We start from the raw sequence: 18112 nt of genomic DNA, 5'->3' as shown, positions 1-18112 counted from the left end.
CTTACATTAAAAATCAAAGTGCTACTAAGCCGGTGGTTGTGAATCAACCTATGAACCAGGAGATCAGGATTCGATTCCCAGTCAGGGCACATGCCTGGGTTGTGGGCTCAATCCCCAGTAGGGGCATACAGAAGGCAGCCGATCAATGATTCTCTCTCATCATTGATGTTTATTTCTCTCTCTCCCTCTCCTCTCCTCTCTCTGAAATCAATAAAAACACATTTTTAAAAAGCCCAAGAAGTTAATCCTACTAAGACATTTTTACTGTCAAATGTTAGAGTTAGCCGTCATTTTAGAGTTTAGGTTAGCAAAATAGTATTCTATAAAACAAAAATTCAACGTTCTAAAAATCAACTTTGAGAACAAGACTGTGACCCTGGCTGGTTTGACTCAGTGGCTAGAGCGTTGGCCTGCAGACTGCAGGGTCCTGGGTTCGATTCTGGTCAAGGGCACATGCCCAGATTGTAGGCTCAATCCCCAGTTGGGAGTGTGCAGGAAGCAGCCAATCAATGATTCTCTCTCATCATTGATGTTTCTATCTCTCTCTCCCTCTCCTTTTCTCTCTGAAATCAATAAATATACATTAAAAAAGGAAGAGGAGGAGGAGGAAAAGGAGGAGGAGGAAGAGGAGGAGGAGGAGGAGACGACTGTGTGCCCTGGTTGGCTCAGTGTGGCTCAGTTGGTTGGGCGTCATCCCATGCCAGTTTGATTCTCTGGTCAGGGCACATGCCCAGGTTGTGGACTCGAATTCCTGGTAGGGTGTGTGTGGGAGGCAGCCCATTGTTATTTCCCTTTCTCATCAATATTTCTCTCTCTCCCTCCATTCCTCTCTCTCAAAATCAATAAAAATACTTAAAAAAAAGAACAAGACTGAGTATACTAATAATTTTTATTCTAATTGCTTAAACACAATTTTGATGTTCTGATAACCATTAGCACAACTATCAACCATCCACTAAGTGAAGAACAGAAATGTTTGAAGTTGTTTCAGAGTTGGTACAAAATTCACAAACATATATCATTTGTTTGTATATTCTTCTTCCCTAACCCTATAAAATCATCTCCTTTTAAGAATGGGAAAGGACCTGAAACCTATAATTTTATTAACCATGTCACCACAATAAATTCAACTTAAAAAAAAGAATGGGTAAGGAAATGATAGAAAAACAAATGTAGTCATAAAAAATTGTGATTGCTTTAATGAGTTCTACTAAAGTGAGCAGCAAGTCAAGGGGTTCATGAAATTACTTAAAACAGGCTTCCTGACTGCTTCCCCAAACTTTCTCCCTTCTTTTTATACAGACAGCCTCCTTCCGTGTGGGGAGCTGAGGAGATTCAATCATCCTAGGCACTGGGATTATCCTGAGCCAAGATTAGAAGGAACAGCGCTGAGCTCTCCCAGCTCTGGACTGTGGACAATAAATGCTGACTTCTGCTGTATGAATACAATTGTTTCCATAGCCCCAAAATATTACAGGTCCCGCCTATAAAGCCATCTACCTATGTGGTCTTAATTACAGATGCCTATAGAGTGAGTGTGCTTAATTATAAGGCTGCACCTAAGGATAACAGCCCTTTCGTCATTGAAATGCTACTTGTAGTTACCGAGTATCTTCAACCTTTGATTTATAAACAAAAATTAAGGTACTTAGCATTTCCTGCTTTGTATTCTATTTCCATTAAAAATTCTGACACAGCACAAACCACAGGGAATTCATGCCTCCATCTAGCCTTACTCTTGGACTTCTTTTTTTTTTTTTTTTAAATATATTTTATTGATTTTTTACAGAGAGGAAGGGAGAGGGATAGAGAGTTAGAAACATCGATGAGAGAGAAACATCGATAAGCTGCCTCCTGCACACCTTCTACTGGGGATGTGCCCGCAACCAAGGTACATGCCCTTGACCGGAATCGAACCTGGGACCTTTCAGTCCACAGGCCGACGCTCTGTCCACTGAGCCAAACCGGTTAGGGCTCTTGGACTTCTTTCATTCATAAAAAAGTATTGATTTTTTAAAAATAAATCTCTCTCTTAGTCTTAAAAAAATTAAACCTTGCTTTGCTTGCTAGCAAACCTAGGAAGATAAGTATTTTAAATACTTGGTTAAAGCTAATATAATTTATGAAAAATACCCATTACTTGAGCTCTTTGTGCTACACACTGCATAATGTCTGAAGTGTATGTCTAAAGTCTGAAACCAAATTCTTTAGTGTTCATCAGTTTAATTCTTTTGTAAATTTCTTAAGCAATGCAAGGTTAGAGACCTAAAGGATGAGAGGTAATAATAATCTCTTTTGAAAATTCTGAATAAACTGCTTGAAGCTACTTTTAAGTTAGAAAAAATAGCTATGTTGATTTCTGTATGTCATCTAATAAAACAAATAGACAAAGCCTGAGTTTGACCAATATGCAAATAAAAATATAAGAGGGAAAAAAAAAGAAAAAATATATATGAAAGAAAAATACAAAATTAATTTAATAATATTTGGTTTAAGAAAAAATACTAAGTATAATTATCATAAGTGTTTAATCTATTAAAATTACTAAATTAAACCTAAAATTTCAGAAAACTAATTTTCACTTTTTTCTACTATACTCAAGCAAATACACCAAAAAAGCTTCAAAGTCATCAAATTACCTATTAACTTACAAGGTTAAGACATTTTAAATATATTCTGATTACAGGAGAAGAGAAGGATAAAAGCCCTGAATAAAAAAGGTTACGGAGACTTTAGATTTCTAGTGCCTACAAGAACCATTAATTGCTCATATCTTATCCTGTTTGTTTATGCCCTATAGATGCCCTTGGAGTTATACTTGCTTGTATGTATCATTCTCAATCGGCAGTAGATCATATGCCATTGCCTGAAACGTCAGTTCATGCAGGACAGTGGACACAGGATCAAAGCCACGGTCAATTATTATGAGCTGGGAATGAGTTTTACCCTGAAATAACAAGATAAAATTATCTTAAGAAACTTCCATTTCTTTGTATGAACACATTTTTATACTATCTTAGAAAACAAAGGCAGGTTTTTCCTAAGTTCTGTCATTATATATTGAAAAGGAAAAAGCTGAGTGGCACAGTAGGGGGTAGGGGAGGAACCAAACTACAAAACCAAAAGTTTTCATTAGATTGAGGATATGCTCAATATTGTGAACATTCCTTTTAAAAAATAACATTTGGCTTGCATTAAGTCTATTTTCTTAGGAGTTCAGCTCCATAAGCACTAAAACTAACAAATTATGAAAAGTAGCCATTACTTGAGCTAAGTAGGAAGTACATATATTAGTTAATTCTTATATAGCAACCCTAAAGGACAAGTATTCTCATCTCCATTTGACAATGAGGGCAGAAAGGCTTAAATAACTTGCCCAAATCATATAGCTAGTAAGTGGCAGAATGGAGATTCAAACCCAGGTCAGATTCACTCCACAGCCTGTGCTCTTAACCATCATGCTACTTAAAAAGATAATACTGATACCAGCTAAGATGCTAAATCTTAATGAAACCTTATTTTCATTCATTCACAAGCAGCATTAATCATTAAACATTTTCTTTTTTTTCTTTTTTTTAATATATTTTATTGAGTTTTTACAGAGAGGAAGGGAGAGAGATAGATAGTTAGAAACATCGATGGGAGAGAAACATCGACCAGCTGCCTCCTGCACATCTCCCACGGGGGATGTGCCCACAACCCAGGTACATGCTCTTGACCGGAATCGAACCCGGGACCTTTCAGTCCACAGGCCGACGCTCTATCCACTGAGCCAAACCGGTTTTGGCAGCATTAATCATTAAACAGTGAATAGTGCTGGGAAAAATTGTTAATATCAATATCTTTCATACATTATTTTAAGAAGTTATAAATTATTTGGATTATTCAAAGCAGTAAGATACCTACAACTCATTAGACAAACATTTCCTATTTATTTACATACAGCAGAGGTAAATTACATAGGCTAGATCTTTGAAAAGTGTTTAATTAACTATTCACTCATTTAAATAAACCTTATGGTCTACTGGTTAAGAGCACATCCTCTGGGAATCAGATAGATCTGGGTTTAAGTCCAGCCTTGACCACTTTCTTGCTGTATGACTTTGGGTAAATTGCTTAACTTGTTAATAATATCTCAGTATTCTCACTGTAAAATATAATAAGAACCTTGCTTATAAGATCATTACAAAGATTAAACATAATTATATCATGAAACACTTAGAACACCCTAGCACTGCATGAGCCCTCAATACACGTAGGTTCAGAGTCTTCAGAAACATGAACAGGAAAAACAACTGCTATATCAGGGCTCAGGGTTACGGCAGGATGTGGGAAGAAGCCTCACTTGTCCTGAAGTCAGGAAAGGCTTCAAAAAGGAGCTGACACTTTATCAAGTCCTTGAATAAGGAAAGAAAGGTATCAAGCATTTGAAAGAAAGTGTAGTTTTCAGGAAGGAAGAATGGAAAAGATGAGTTTTATTTATGTATTTTTGTGGATTTTGCCTTTTTTTCATTGAAATCATGAAGGAACAAAGGATATTTACTAATATATTGATTGTATATCTCTTCCCTCATTCAATAAACATTTACTGACTACTTACTATGCTATGTGTACTGAGCCATTGTCTTCATAACTACAACCAACAATAGCTTTCGCTAGACCTCCAAAGCAAAAACTAGTAACTTTTAAATTTCTAAACTAACAGTATGTCTAAGCTATAAACCCTCCATTCTAGCCAAGGTATTAGATTGTGAATTTTGCCTTTTTCTCTAGGCCTCTGCCCCAAATAGCCTGTTATCCAAGCAATACAATTCCTCTTCTATCACTTACACTCATTCTTGAAGCGCAAGGGCCTCTTCCTCCAGGATGCCTTCCAGAACGCCAGCAGAATCAGAGTGAGCCCCAGCCTATGTTCCCATTACATCCTCTGTATCCTTCTCATTCCACTTATCACATAGCATTGTAATTGATGGTTTCCTTAACCATCTCCTCTTCTCAACAATCTAGTTTCTTCCTTAGCTACTGTAATATGGCTTCCCTGCCCTCTGGCACCACCTCTGTCAGGATCTTCATTTTCCAACCACGCCTAAATGCTGGTATTCCCTGGGTTTGAACCTTACTCTTTGATTACTTTATACTATCTTCATAAGATAGTAACAGCTGCCAATCATTAAACTACCATATGTGCCAAACACCTGTTAACTCACCTAATCTTCATACCAACCAAGCAAGGCATATGTTATATTATCCATTTCACAGATAAAAATACAACTCAGAATAAATAATCTTGTCCAAGGTCACAGAGCTAGTAATAACAGGAGTAACTGTATTTATTGACTGTTTATTCTAAGAACTTTATATATATTAACTCATTTAACCTTCTCACTGCTTTATAAAATAGGTATTATCTCATTATTCCCAATTTGTAGATAAGAAAACTTAGGCATAGAAAAGTTACATAATTTTCCCAAATTGACATATCTATTAATTAAATGGCAGACCAGGATTTGGACACAGTAACTGCAAAACCCGTATCTTCTCCCCTAAACCCCACTGTGTATTACAGTTTCCACTACCATCTATATTAATGATTCTCAAATCAATATTGGGGATCTATGTTAATGATTCCCAAATCAATATTGAAAAATAAACAATAGCTTCATTGGTTTATAAAGAAATAAGTCAGACTTTACGCATAATCACTATCTGCCTTATATACATTACCTTTATTAGGCTCTTTTCGTCAGTCTTGTAGTAGTTTTCAAGTTTTTTTTCAACAAGTTGGGCAAGTTTACTGGCATTATTTAGAGGTTTACTAGAAATGGAAAAAATGTTCACTTATCTTTCTTTCAAGACACTTTACAATATCATAAAGTTGAATTCTAAAATTAAACCATGCAATTTATTAACTTAATAAATTTTATAAAATGGAAAACTTCAGATAATAATATATCAAATATGTTATACTAATTTTGTCTGGATTTTATAAATGTAAACCTTATTGTATGTGCTTTAGATTTTTTAATATAAAGGAAATATTATAAATAAAATTACAGTTCCTTTTATTCCCCTTCCAATTCCTGGTCTTTCCCCTACCTCTACCTCCCACCTCCCCACTCCCAAGGAAACCACTATTATGAATTCCATGTGTATTCTTCCTGCCAATACTGTTATTTATTTATATATATGTGTATGTGTATTATTTTGGATTTTTGCAATACAGGGAGGAGCAGACCTGGTAACAAGCATCACCTTTCTTTTTTTTTTAAGTATGTTCTTATTGATTTTTTGAGAGACAGGAAGGGAGAGGGAAAGAAAATTGATCAGCTGCCCCCTGCACTCCCTACTGGGGATCAAGCCTGCAACTCTGGCATATGCCCTGATTGGGAATCGAACTGATAACCTTTTGGAGCATGGGACGAGGCTCAATCCATTGAGCCACACCAGCTGGACTATATGTTTTATCAGGGTATGTTTTTACTGTTATAAATATGAGACCTATTTACGTTGGCACATACATCGAATTTATTCATTTTAGTTCTCTCTGTATATATGTCTATCAAATAATTATACTGGATGCTATATATTCATTCCCATTCCTCTAAAGATGGGTATTTAAATCATTCTCAATTCTATCCTATCCTACTGCAAACAACACTGAAATAAACATCTTTGTACATATATCGCCATGAACATGTTTCTCGAGATACATTACATCTAAAAGTATAATTGCTGGGCCCTAGCTGGTGTGGCTTAGTTGGTTAGAATTTGTCCCATGCACCAAAGGGTCACAGATTCGATTTCCAGTCAGGGCACATATGGGAGGAAAGTGACAGATGTTTCTCTCTCACATCAATGTTTCTCTCTCCTTCTCCCTCCCTTCCTCTGAATCAATGAAAAACATATCCTTGGGTAAGAATAAAAAAAATAATAATAATAATAAATAATTTATAAAATAATAAATGTCAGACTGTAGCTCCTATATGACAACAAAGACATTTCCTCTAAGCATTCCTTAAACTCATGAAAAAAAATGCTTGTCAATCATACCAAATTCAAGCGCTGAAATTCAGTAACGGAGGCTCTTACTCTGAAATTAAACCTCACACTTTCAATCTGTAATTACAGCACAATCTTACAGGGAAAATTCTGCTGACTAATCCACCTAGCACAGACATTACTTACCTCTATACTGGAGAGCAAATAGAAAACATAACATGAACAGACACTATTAAGTGCCTTACCTTTTATACCTTACTCCGGGATTTTCATCAAGGCTAGCACATACGGTAACTATCTGCTCAGCCATAGCTTCCATTACAGCATCTTTTCCATTTGCATTACTGGGATCTGGACTGTAACAGTAATAGAACGCATCTGGTACATCAAGAGTGTATACCTAAGTGAGGCCAAAAAAAGTTACACTGTCAATGTGGAGACTTGATTTATAAAAATATATCAAGAAAAATGCGGCTATTATTTGGGCCATTAAAAAAAATACTTGCACTAACCATGCTGTTTTCTGAAACAACTGTGTCTTTACCTTAATCAAATCTCATTTTCTCTGTCATTTGGATTTCACCCTTTCTTTTCTCACTCTCCTTTCCTGCTTAGTCTACCTCTTTCCTTCAAGCTCTTGTTTCATAAACAGATAGCACTGTTTGCTTTTCACTACCTGTGCAACAGCTGAAGGAATCTGAGGTAGTCAAACTAAAATAAAAATCTAATAACTGGGCCAGCCGATGTGGCTCAGTGGTTTAGTGTCAGCCCATGCAGAAAGAGGTCACCGAGTTCGATTCCCGGTAAGGGGCGTGTAGGAGGCAGCCTATCAATGATGCATTGATGTTTTTATCTCTCTCTCCCCTCTTCTCTCTCTAAAGTTAATTTTGAAAAAGATCTAATACCTAGCACAAAGAAATACAACAAAGCCAAAATTGGTCTATAAATGTGTATACACTAAAAATCTTCTAGAGAATAACCTAGAAATTTTCCATAGTTGATATATATTTTTAGCTTATATTCTTCATGTCCTTAAAATAGAGATATACTTCCTAATAAGACACAACAATGTGCCATTGGTCTTATCATATATACTCTGACCTTACAGACATATTTATTCAATTAACAAAAGCATTTACTTATGTGAAAAGAATAGGATTAGAGATTTACTATTATTGTGTTATTTGAAGAATATGAAAGAAAAAGCTCTCTAACTAGGGTTGAGAGTTCCTCACTAAACTAATTTTTATTTTTTTAAAAACAACTGTGATCCCTCCTGGCCTAAGATAATGAATTGAATGTAAAAGTAGGTATATAAAACCATTGTAGGTTAACTGATGAATTATGAATCAACTTCCTTGCATTTCCTTTCACACATAGTCATTCATTCCTCTGCACCTAAGCCATCACAACCAGCAGCTGCCTGAACATGGACTGAGATTCAGTTGTAGCTGAACCTTGTGTCTGTGCTGCTCAGCCATCTAATAAAGGTTGTATTCAAAATCGTTTGATCTCATAATCCGTGCTATAAAACTTGACATACACAGGACCTAGTGGCAGATGTGAAATTTAAGCTCCACTTTCATTATTAATGTTATACTCTAATAAAGCACTCATATTCTTCCCTTCATCATAGGAAATGTTTATTTGTGGACTATTCAAAATTCACCAAATACCTAATAAGTAAAACATTACAAATATATAAGGTATAAAGTAAAATATACCTTATTAACAAATAAGCTCATAAAACAAAATTTTAAAATCTATTATGAACTAAAATTAAAAAAAAAAAAAACAGCAGAAAGTACCTGAGATTCAAGTGGAATGAAGGAAATATTTATTTCTTTACATCTTCTTATTGACTTGGAGCAAGAAGACTTAATTTTGTTAAAGAGACTATCAGGACAAACTGAGAGGAAAAAAAAGAAAAAAAAAATCAAAGCATATAACTCCATCTAAATTTTTTCTCTTTTGGATAAATCATTCTAACACCTAGGAGCATTTATTTTACATATAAATTACTGACTTTTATAATGTAATTTATCATGAGAACAGAAATAATACATAAATATTGTTCTTCACTTTACAGAGCAGATGTACTCTAGTCAAGAGGGACTTTCCAGAAATTCTGTTTTCACCATTCATATCCACTATAACCTAAAACATATTTCCTTAGATAGCTGCTAACACAGCAAACTAAAACTGTCAGGAAGGAAAATAAAATCTTAACTCATGACTTAACAAAATTTTCTAGGAGTTTCAGAACTTCTTAAGAGTTTGTACTACTTTTCTAAGTTGGCCACTAGGTGTAACCATACCACACAAACTGTTAATTCTTCTTTAATTAAAAGAACTTCTCTGATGTCAGGAAATTCTAAACTAGTAAATTCTGGACCTTAGAGCCCATTTTTTTTCTTCCCATTTTTAACCTACCTGTTTACAGTTCCATTAAATCTAGGTTAGAATATCAGCCATTGGCTCCTAACATAGAGTGGCTTTTAAATGGAGTTGTTTACCCTCAAGATTCCTGAAGTTAAAAGAGGCTTCACATTCATTAAAATTTATCAAATTTCATAGACATGAATTTCTGTATAAGGCTACCTAAGTGACAAATACTTATGAAATAACATTTTTTAAAAAATGCAAACTACTAGCAGGCATGACATAAATAATAATTAACAGGAATAATAATATACTACTTAAAATAATAGCAGAGACCAAGACCTAACTTAGATCAATGACATTTTTATTCTGCAATGTAATTATGTAATATAATAACATAAAGCAGAATAAGATGTGTCTCTGGACTTCTCTGTATTCTTTCGTTTAGGTGCTTTCTATCTGAACATATGACATAGTAAGAGAAATATGATTGATTTTCTCCCTTACAACTTGCCAAACAGGGGCAATTTCTCTAGTGCCCTCCCAAAGGGTCTTATTTCTTATTATATAATCAAATCCCCAATTGAAACTTCAATTTAAAAAAGAATTCTTGTCGTCAGCACGTAATTTGCGGGATGGCCTCTCCACCAGCCCTCCACCTCTGTATACCAGCAAAAATGATTCTTTTGAAACTAGTTTGGGATGATTTCTTTAATTTTCTATTGCTTTATCATGAATTAGGATATATATGATTATATAGTTTTCATTTTTTGTAACCTAATTAGAATAAGTAGAAAGTCACTAGCATTGGCATGTATAAGGATTTTAAATAATGAAGCAATGACTTTTACAAAGCTACTTACAGTCAGTGAAGTATAAGTATGCCGCTTTATATTTACTCTCCGACTTACTTGGAAAGTCACGTAAAAAACAGTCTACAGACTTAAAAAAAAAAGTTAGATGTCAATATGTATTTTATTAAATACTAATTTAAGTATACTAGCTTTTGAGATAACTGAGATTATTTCATTTCGATGATAAAATAAAACCTTAACTGTATAGAAGTTTAATTTATAGACTTATTTTGTAAGATGCTATGTTGTTTAGCCAGTGGCAGCTAGAAACCTACTAAGATCAAGGTGATATGTATGAACAGAGGCTATTTGGCGAGGAGAAGATCTAGGAATGATCCATCACGTGGCTGGGAAGCTGCAGCAACACAGAAGACAAGACCACTGAAAACAATAGATGAAGGAACTGAAAGTCAGCCAACATACTCGAAGTATTAGCCACACAGATACTGAGACCTCTGAGACCACCACTGGAGAAGTGTTGAAGAGGGTGACAGTGAACTAGCAGCTGAAACTGTCAAGAGATTAGAATGAAAACCCAGAAGAGGGTAGATGACTGCAACAAGAAGGAATAGGAAGTAATACAGTGTGGTGGAATCTGACTTAACACTGCTAGCTTTAAAGATACAGTGGTCTGAAAGTAAAAAATAACAGAGATTTAATATTCTCTCCTTCCTCTATCCCTTTTTCTCCTTCCGGAACTCCTAGATCCATACTTCTTATAGATCTCATGGATCTATCCCAGCCGTGGGCAAACTACGGCCCATGGGCTGGATCCGGCCCGTTTGAAATGAATAAAACTAAAAAAAAAAAAAGACCGTACCCTTTTATGTAATGATGTTTACTTTGAATTTATATTAGTTCACACAAACACTCCATCCATGCTTTTGTCCCGGGCCTCCGGTCCAGTTTAAGAACCCGTTTGCCCACCCCTGATCCTCTAAGTCTCCTTCCCCCATTATTTCCAGGACTTCGTTTTATTTTTGCTTTGAGATAGTCCATTTCTGATCTTCTAGGCCAGCGGTCGGCAAACTGCGGCTCGCGAGCCACATGCGGCTCTTTGGCCCCTTGAGTGTGGCTCTTCCACAAAATACCGACTTCTGCGCATGGGCCACGAAGTTTCAATTGCACTGTACACGTGGTATTTTGTGGAAGAGCCACACTCAAGGGGCCAAAGAGCCGCATGTGGCTCTCGAGCCGCAGTTTGCCGACCACTGTTCTAGGCTATTATTCAAATTTCAATAGTAATTATCCTCTTCTTCAATTAACTATTTAATTGAGAAATCCTATACTTTTGAGCTTCAGAAAGCTTTTTATGTGATAACTAGAATCTCATTCTGTGTACTATTTCTTTGTTCAAATTGTCAGCCTTCTCTCCAAGCAGCTACATTTTGCTAGATGCACATTTTCTTTATTCTTATTGAACTTCCTCTCCCTGGCAGCTTCACCCACTTAGATGGGTAGTTGCTGAATTACAAACCAAAGAAATTCTTTTAACATAAAAAAAAATTACACACACACATACATACATACATCATGTATGTAGAGAAGTAACTAAGATAAATTGATTAATCCAAGACTATTTCTTTTAAGTACATTTCCATCCTCTTAACAATTATGGCTGAATAGGAACTGTAAAAGTAACAAATAATTCAAAGAAACTCTAATAATTTATACAATTAAATTCTGCTTTCATATTTCATGGGGAGATAGGAATTTTTTCACTTACATATTCTTAGTGAGAAGAGTGCAAATAAAACAATCTTCTAACAGAAATACTTTCCCCTAAGCAAACCAGTTTGTGTCATTATTTTTCCAATAAAGAGTATTTTATTACCTTGATTTTTCTATGAGAAAATCATGTTAACAGTGAAAATATTGAAGAACATACTTTTTAAAGATTCAAAATACTCACCTTTGATGTTGGAGAGATAAAATAAAGAGCTTTCATCTGTCTGACAGGTTCCCGAATCTTATAAATATTCTCCACAACTAACAAAAAAGAAAGTCATTTTTTATAACCAAATATTTATACATTCAAAACATTTTAAAAATAAACTTTATTGTACTTCTTACTTATAATAATAGAGAAACAGATTTACATATCTTGGGTTTAACCTTTTCTTTGTCTTCATTTGATAAAGTATTGAAGTCTTAAAAATGTGTTTTCCCTAAGGTTAAACTCTGGGCTAAGTGCTCATCATGAGAATAAAAAGATAAAGCAGCTATTTCATAGTTAGGTCTACCAGCATAAGTAATCAACAGGCCATGAAGAAACCAAGAAAATGCATTAAAAATTAAAATGTGTTTATTTTTTTAAATACTCTACTATAATAATAGTGAGTATGATACCGATACCAGGCTAAGCACTTTACATGAATTAACTGTTAAACGTCATGATAACCTTGTAAGTATTTTACAAATGAAGAAACTGAAGTAACTTGTCCAAGTGACACAGACAGAAAGGCGAACAGAGAGAATTCCCACGCAGACCTGTCCAGCTCCAGAGCCCCAGTTTTTAACTATAGTTCTATACATACTTTAAGTAATTCCCAAATTAACTCTTATTCTTTTAAAACCACACATTAGTATTATAAAGTATAAAAACAAAACCAAAAAAACACAGTAAACCTAGGGAACTCTGGAGGACAGTCCAGAGGAATGTGCTCCATGGTATACAGTCCTACAAAATGCTCTTCAACAAAAGCTTTCTGTGGCCAAATAAGTTTAGAAAACTGAATACTGTACCTGTACCCGGCGGCATATAAAAAATTCCAAAAAGTCCTAAAGAAACTTGTTTAGCTTTGTTTAATGCTATTTCCCAAACTTACTTGGCCACAGAATCCTTTCACTGAAAAATATCTATAATAAAAGCTAATATGCAAATCAACCACAGCAGAATGACCACCCAGACGACGACGCTATGACACGCACTGCTGCCAGGCCAGCCAAGGCTGGTGCGATGCCACTGATGAGGGAAGGGCGGGGGGGGGGGGGGGGGGGGCTGCCATCGCCCCACGATCGCCCCGCAGAGGGAGGTCCAGGCCACTGGCCTGGGGGGTGATCAATCGAGGGGGAAGCCCGGGTGCCAGCCAGTAGCTGGAGGGAAGCCAGTGCAAGCAGCCAGGGGAAGGAAGGCCTATCCTTGCATAAATTTTGTGCATCAGGCCTCTGCTATCAATACTGAACAAACAGTAATAGTCTACAAAAATTCAGTAAAACCTCCTTATAGTGCAAAATGGTTCTGTAGTTTCATAGTACTTTCACACTTATTACCAAATGGTTCTCACTCTAGTTGCACATCAGAATATCCTCTGGGAACTTAAAAAACTTAAGTGGCTTATCCATATTATACTTATCCAACAATAGAGAAATCAAGGCTTTCATCTTCTGATTTCTAGTTTAGAGCTTTTTCCACTGAAGGTAGTAAAGACTACAAACTGAATATGTAACCAACAATAAAAGATTATTTTATATATAAATATCAAAAAGTAAATATTATTGCCCTGGCCAGGTTGGCTCAGTTGGTTGGATCGTTGCTTCATACACCAAAAGCTGACCGGTTTGATGCCAAGTTGGAACACACCTGCGGGATGCAACCGATCAATGTTTCTCTCCCACAGTGATGATTGCTTGTTTGTATGTTTGTTTCCCCTTTTCTCTCTCTCTCTCTCCGTTCCTCTCTCTAAAATCAATAAATATATCCTGGGATGAGCATTTAAAAGAAAATTTTGAGAACTCACTCAACAGGGCAACTGACTTTGTCTTGGCTAGAAGCACTTAAATATATGTCTCAGCTGAGAGGAAAAAAAAGACCTGACTTACAGAGGTTATTCTAAAGACTCACAGAGAAAAGATGTCCAGTGTAATTATTAAGGCTACAGTTATTAAAAACAAAACCATAACCCCCTTAGAAACACAATTACTAAGTAAAATTTATCAATATTTCAAACTTTCCCAATCACAATAAAAATGTTTTCATGATGAGTATTGGTAACACTTACCAGTTATACCCTCTGCTAGAAGATCTGTCATTTTGCAACATGATGCCAAAAGCTTAGTGGTAAATTCATCTAAAAGCATTATCTTAAATTGAATATAAATGAAAAAATAGTATAAGCATTTGATTGCTAAAAATTCACACAAAATAATTTAATCCATTAAACATATTCAAACTTATAATCCTTTTATAACATAAAATTAAAATGAGGACAGTAGGCAAAATGATCTCAACTCATCTTTTAACAAGCATGACCTAGAGACTGTTTCTTTATATATACATGTAGTATTATATACAAAGTGAGCAAATGGAAATTTTCCACTCTGAAGCAGAGAACGTTCAATTTAAATGTATGTTATGTTTATCAAGTTTTCCTAAAATTATAAAATGCCACTTGAAGAATAATTGTTCCAGGCACTGTTCTAAGCATTTTACATGGATTAATTCATGTTAATATTAACAACTACTCTATGAGGTACTACCATCCCCATTTTATAGACAAGTAAACAGGGGCGTGGAGAAATCAAGTAATTTGTCCAAGAAGCCACAGCTATTAAGTGAAACTAAGATTTGAACCAAGTGGTTCCAGACTCTATAGCTGATGGAATTTTAGTAAAGACAATATATTGAAGGTCGATATAAGGGCAATAAAATATGCAAATTCTACCTTCCATTCGTCTTCTTTCTTGCAGTCATCAAACACTGTTGCTTTTATTTCTGGAAAAAAAAAAAGTAGGAGTCTTAACCAACAGTTAGAAATATAATAATAGGATAATTATTCAAAAAGCCCAAGATGGCTGGGAAAATATCCAGTATGAAATCCTGCTAAGCCACATAGAAAGCATATATACTTGTTAAACTCTATGTAAAAATGCAGTTATCTTTAACACCTAACCTATATGGTAACACTGAAACTACATTTTTAAACTTTTGAGAATAAGAGAATAACAAAAAAGGCTAACACATTTAAGTACATAAACATCTGGAAAATATTTCTGAAAGTGTTATCTAATTTGTTTTTCCCTATTTACTTAAATCCCAAACAAAATGAAAACAAAACAAAAAAAACCCATAGGAAAATCCCTAACTAGCCCATTGCTACATTACATCTGACAATCAAAACAGGGTCGGTGGCCCTAGCCAGTTCCATTCCAGTTCAAGGGCACAGACCTGGTTGCAGGTCAGGGCACATGCAGGAGGCAACCAATCTATATGTCTCTCTCACATTGATGTTTCTCTCCTTGTCTCTCCCCCTCCCTTCTACTCCCTCTAAAAATCAAATGGAAAAATCTCCTCAGGTCAGGATTAACAAAAAAATTAATAAATTCAAAAAAGAAGAATTTTTTAAAAAACTGGCTAAGTTTTTTCTTCCTATTTATTATTGATTACAATTTTCAAGAACATGTATCACATTATGATACAAATATTCAGTCTTGATTTATAATAAACTATAATAATAAAATCGTAATATGCTAATTAGACCAGACAAAGCCAGGGCTGCAGGCGCAGGGTCAAGGCTGCGAGGGAGGGATCCATGCAGCCACGGCTGCGAAGACTTACTCTTGCATGAATTTCAAGCATCAGGCCTCTAGTTATTAATATGTTCCTTGCAATGGTTTTCAAGACTAATATAGGGTGTGAAAACTACTTCTATAATAGCTGTATCAGGTTTGTTTGTTTTTTAAATAGCTTTACTGACATAATTTGCATACCATATACAGTTGACTTTTGAACAACTCAGGGAGTTAGTGGCACCACCTCCATGGAGTCAAAAATCCCTGTATAGCCCTGACCGGTTTGGCTCAGTGGATAGAGCGTTGGCCTGCAGACTGAAAGGTCCCAGGTTCAATTCCAGTCAAGGGCATGTACCTTGGTTGCGGGCACATCCCCAGTGGGAAGTGTGCAGGAGGCAGCTGACTGATGTTTCCCTCTCGATGTTTCTAACTCTCTATCCCTCCCCCTTCCTCTCTGTAAAAAATCAATAAAATGTATTTTTAAAAATCCCTGTACAGCCCTGGCTGCTGTTGCTCAGTGGGTTGGAGCACCCTCCCCTGCCGAGAACAGTTTCTGCGTATGTGGTGCTCTGGCCGTCTGAGAGCCAGAGGACCCCGAAATCAGGTTCAATCCCAGTTGGGGCGCCTATGGAAATAATCGATTAATGTTTCTCTTTCACATCGATGTTTCTCTCTTTCTCTCCCCCCCCCCCCCGCCCTTTTTATTACCTAATGATATTCCATTGTGTGACCATATCATCACATGTTATTTTTCTATGGACATTTGGGTTGTTTTGACTTTTGACTATTTTGTATAGTGCAGCTATGATAACAGCTGTGAATCAGAGATTAAAATCTATTAAGTTTTAATATAAGAGTGCCTGGCACAGAGTAATTGTTCAAAACCTTGTTCCCTTCTCCCAGTTTGTGGGTAAACTGAAGGTTATTTAGCTTTCTATACCTAACTGTACTATCTTCAAACTAGCAAAACCTTTTCCCCGTCAAATGTATGATTCTCCTACCTCTAAGGAGATTCCTTCATCATTTCTTCAGACCCTGTCACCTTTCACTAAGAGACCTCACAGGCACCCCCTTCTTTCTCTCTCTCTCTCTCTCTCTCTCTCTCTCTCCCCTCCCTAAATGTTGAATGAACATCATCTTGAATTTCCGGTTACATTTCTATTTACACCAAGACTCTAAGAACAGCCCTGGCCAGTCTGGATCACTTGGTTGAGCGTCCTCCCGTGCACTGAAAGGTCGCCGGTTCAAACGTCAGGTCAGGGCACATGCCCAGGTTGCAGGTTCAATCCCCGGGTCGGGTACAGGAAGCAACGGATGGATGTTTCTCTCTCACATCAATGTTTCTCTATCTAAAATCAATAAAAACACATTTTAAAAAAAAGATCCTAAGGGCCCTACCCAGTTTGGCTCAGTGGATAGAGCATCGGCCTTTGGACTGAAGGGTCCCGGGTTCAATTTCCGGTCAGGGGCATGCCTGGGTTGCAGACTCCATCCCCAGTGGTGGGGGCGTGTGGGAGGCAGCGATCAATTATTGTCTCTCATCATTGATGTTTCCATCTCTCTCTGCCTCTCCCTTCCTTTCTGAAATCAATAAAAATATATTTTTTAAAAAATCCTAAGGGATTTTTCAACTATTACCCCTCTTTCCTCCCATCAGTCTCCTGTCTTCTTTATCTTACACTCCATCGGACACCCCGGTGCCACCTCATGCTAACAGCACTAGATGGAACCTCTGTTACCTCTACACGCCCCCTCTCTTGCCCCCTTTCCACGCTATCAAGGCTGAAATGACTATCATTAACCTTTTTTTTTTCCTTTTTAAAAAAATGCTGATGCTAAGGGCCATTCTATAGCTTGGAAGTTACTTATGCAATACAATTCAACGCCCTGTGTCATATAAATATATTTAACTGCCCTTGCAATCTTAAGACATTACCACATCTTCAAGGCCAGCCTCGTACATCTTGAAAAAAAACAAAATGCAACCTTACAATGACCCAATTTCTCAAAAGATGCTTTGGTAACTTTTTGCTTGTTTTTACTCCCTGGGATGTGAAGCACAAGGCCGGGCACTGGGGTGGAGCTTCCCTGCACACAGGGAACTCCGCGGAGCCCAGGACTAGAACCCAGTCCTCCGTGCTGTGCTCCTCCTTCCCAGGCGGGCCCGGCTCTGCACCCGGCCACGCCGCGCACGGGGGTCTTCCCGCCTGCGGTCCCCCCCAACCCCCCCCCCCCCCCCCCCCCCCCCGGCCCACAGCCCAGCGGGGAGGCTGCGGTGACAGTCCTCGGGATGGCACCTTCCGGGGCCGGGGAGTGGTCCAGTCCCGGAGCCGGGGGAGCCCGTCCTCCCCATGGCCCCGCCACTG

At 36.9% G+C, this 18112-nt stretch overlaps 1 protein-coding gene across 1 annotated transcript in view; it reads right to left on the bottom strand.

Annotated features, from left to right (window-relative positions):
* The window catches only part of STXBP3 (syntaxin binding protein 3), a 28105-nt gene that overhangs the window by 9378 nt on the left and 615 nt on the right, over nt 1-18112 (bottom strand). The window contains exons 2-9 of the mRNA XM_070396205.1: nt 14900-14949; nt 14237-14318; nt 12148-12224; nt 10245-10323; nt 8808-8908; nt 7245-7399; nt 5725-5815; nt 2823-2947 (exon numbers count right to left, since the gene is read on the bottom strand). Coding sequence (XP_070252306.1) covers nt 2823-2947; nt 5725-5815; nt 7245-7399; nt 8808-8908; nt 10245-10323; nt 12148-12224; nt 14237-14318; nt 14900-14949 — 760 coding nt within the window. The remainder of the gene's footprint in view (nt 1-2822; nt 2948-5724; nt 5816-7244; nt 7400-8807; nt 8909-10244; nt 10324-12147; nt 12225-14236; nt 14319-14899; nt 14950-18112) is intronic.

The sequence above is a fragment of the Myotis yumanensis genome, unplaced genomic scaffold (assembly GCF_028538775.1).
Source record: "Myotis yumanensis isolate MYYU_CA2020_CCGP unplaced genomic scaffold, mMyoYum1.0.hap1 SCAF_17, whole genome shotgun sequence".
NCBI classification, from domain to species: Eukaryota; Metazoa; Chordata; class Mammalia; order Chiroptera; family Vespertilionidae; genus Myotis; species Myotis yumanensis.
Note: the sequence above shows the minus strand (reverse complement) of the source record. Positions and strands in the feature narration are given on the sequence as shown.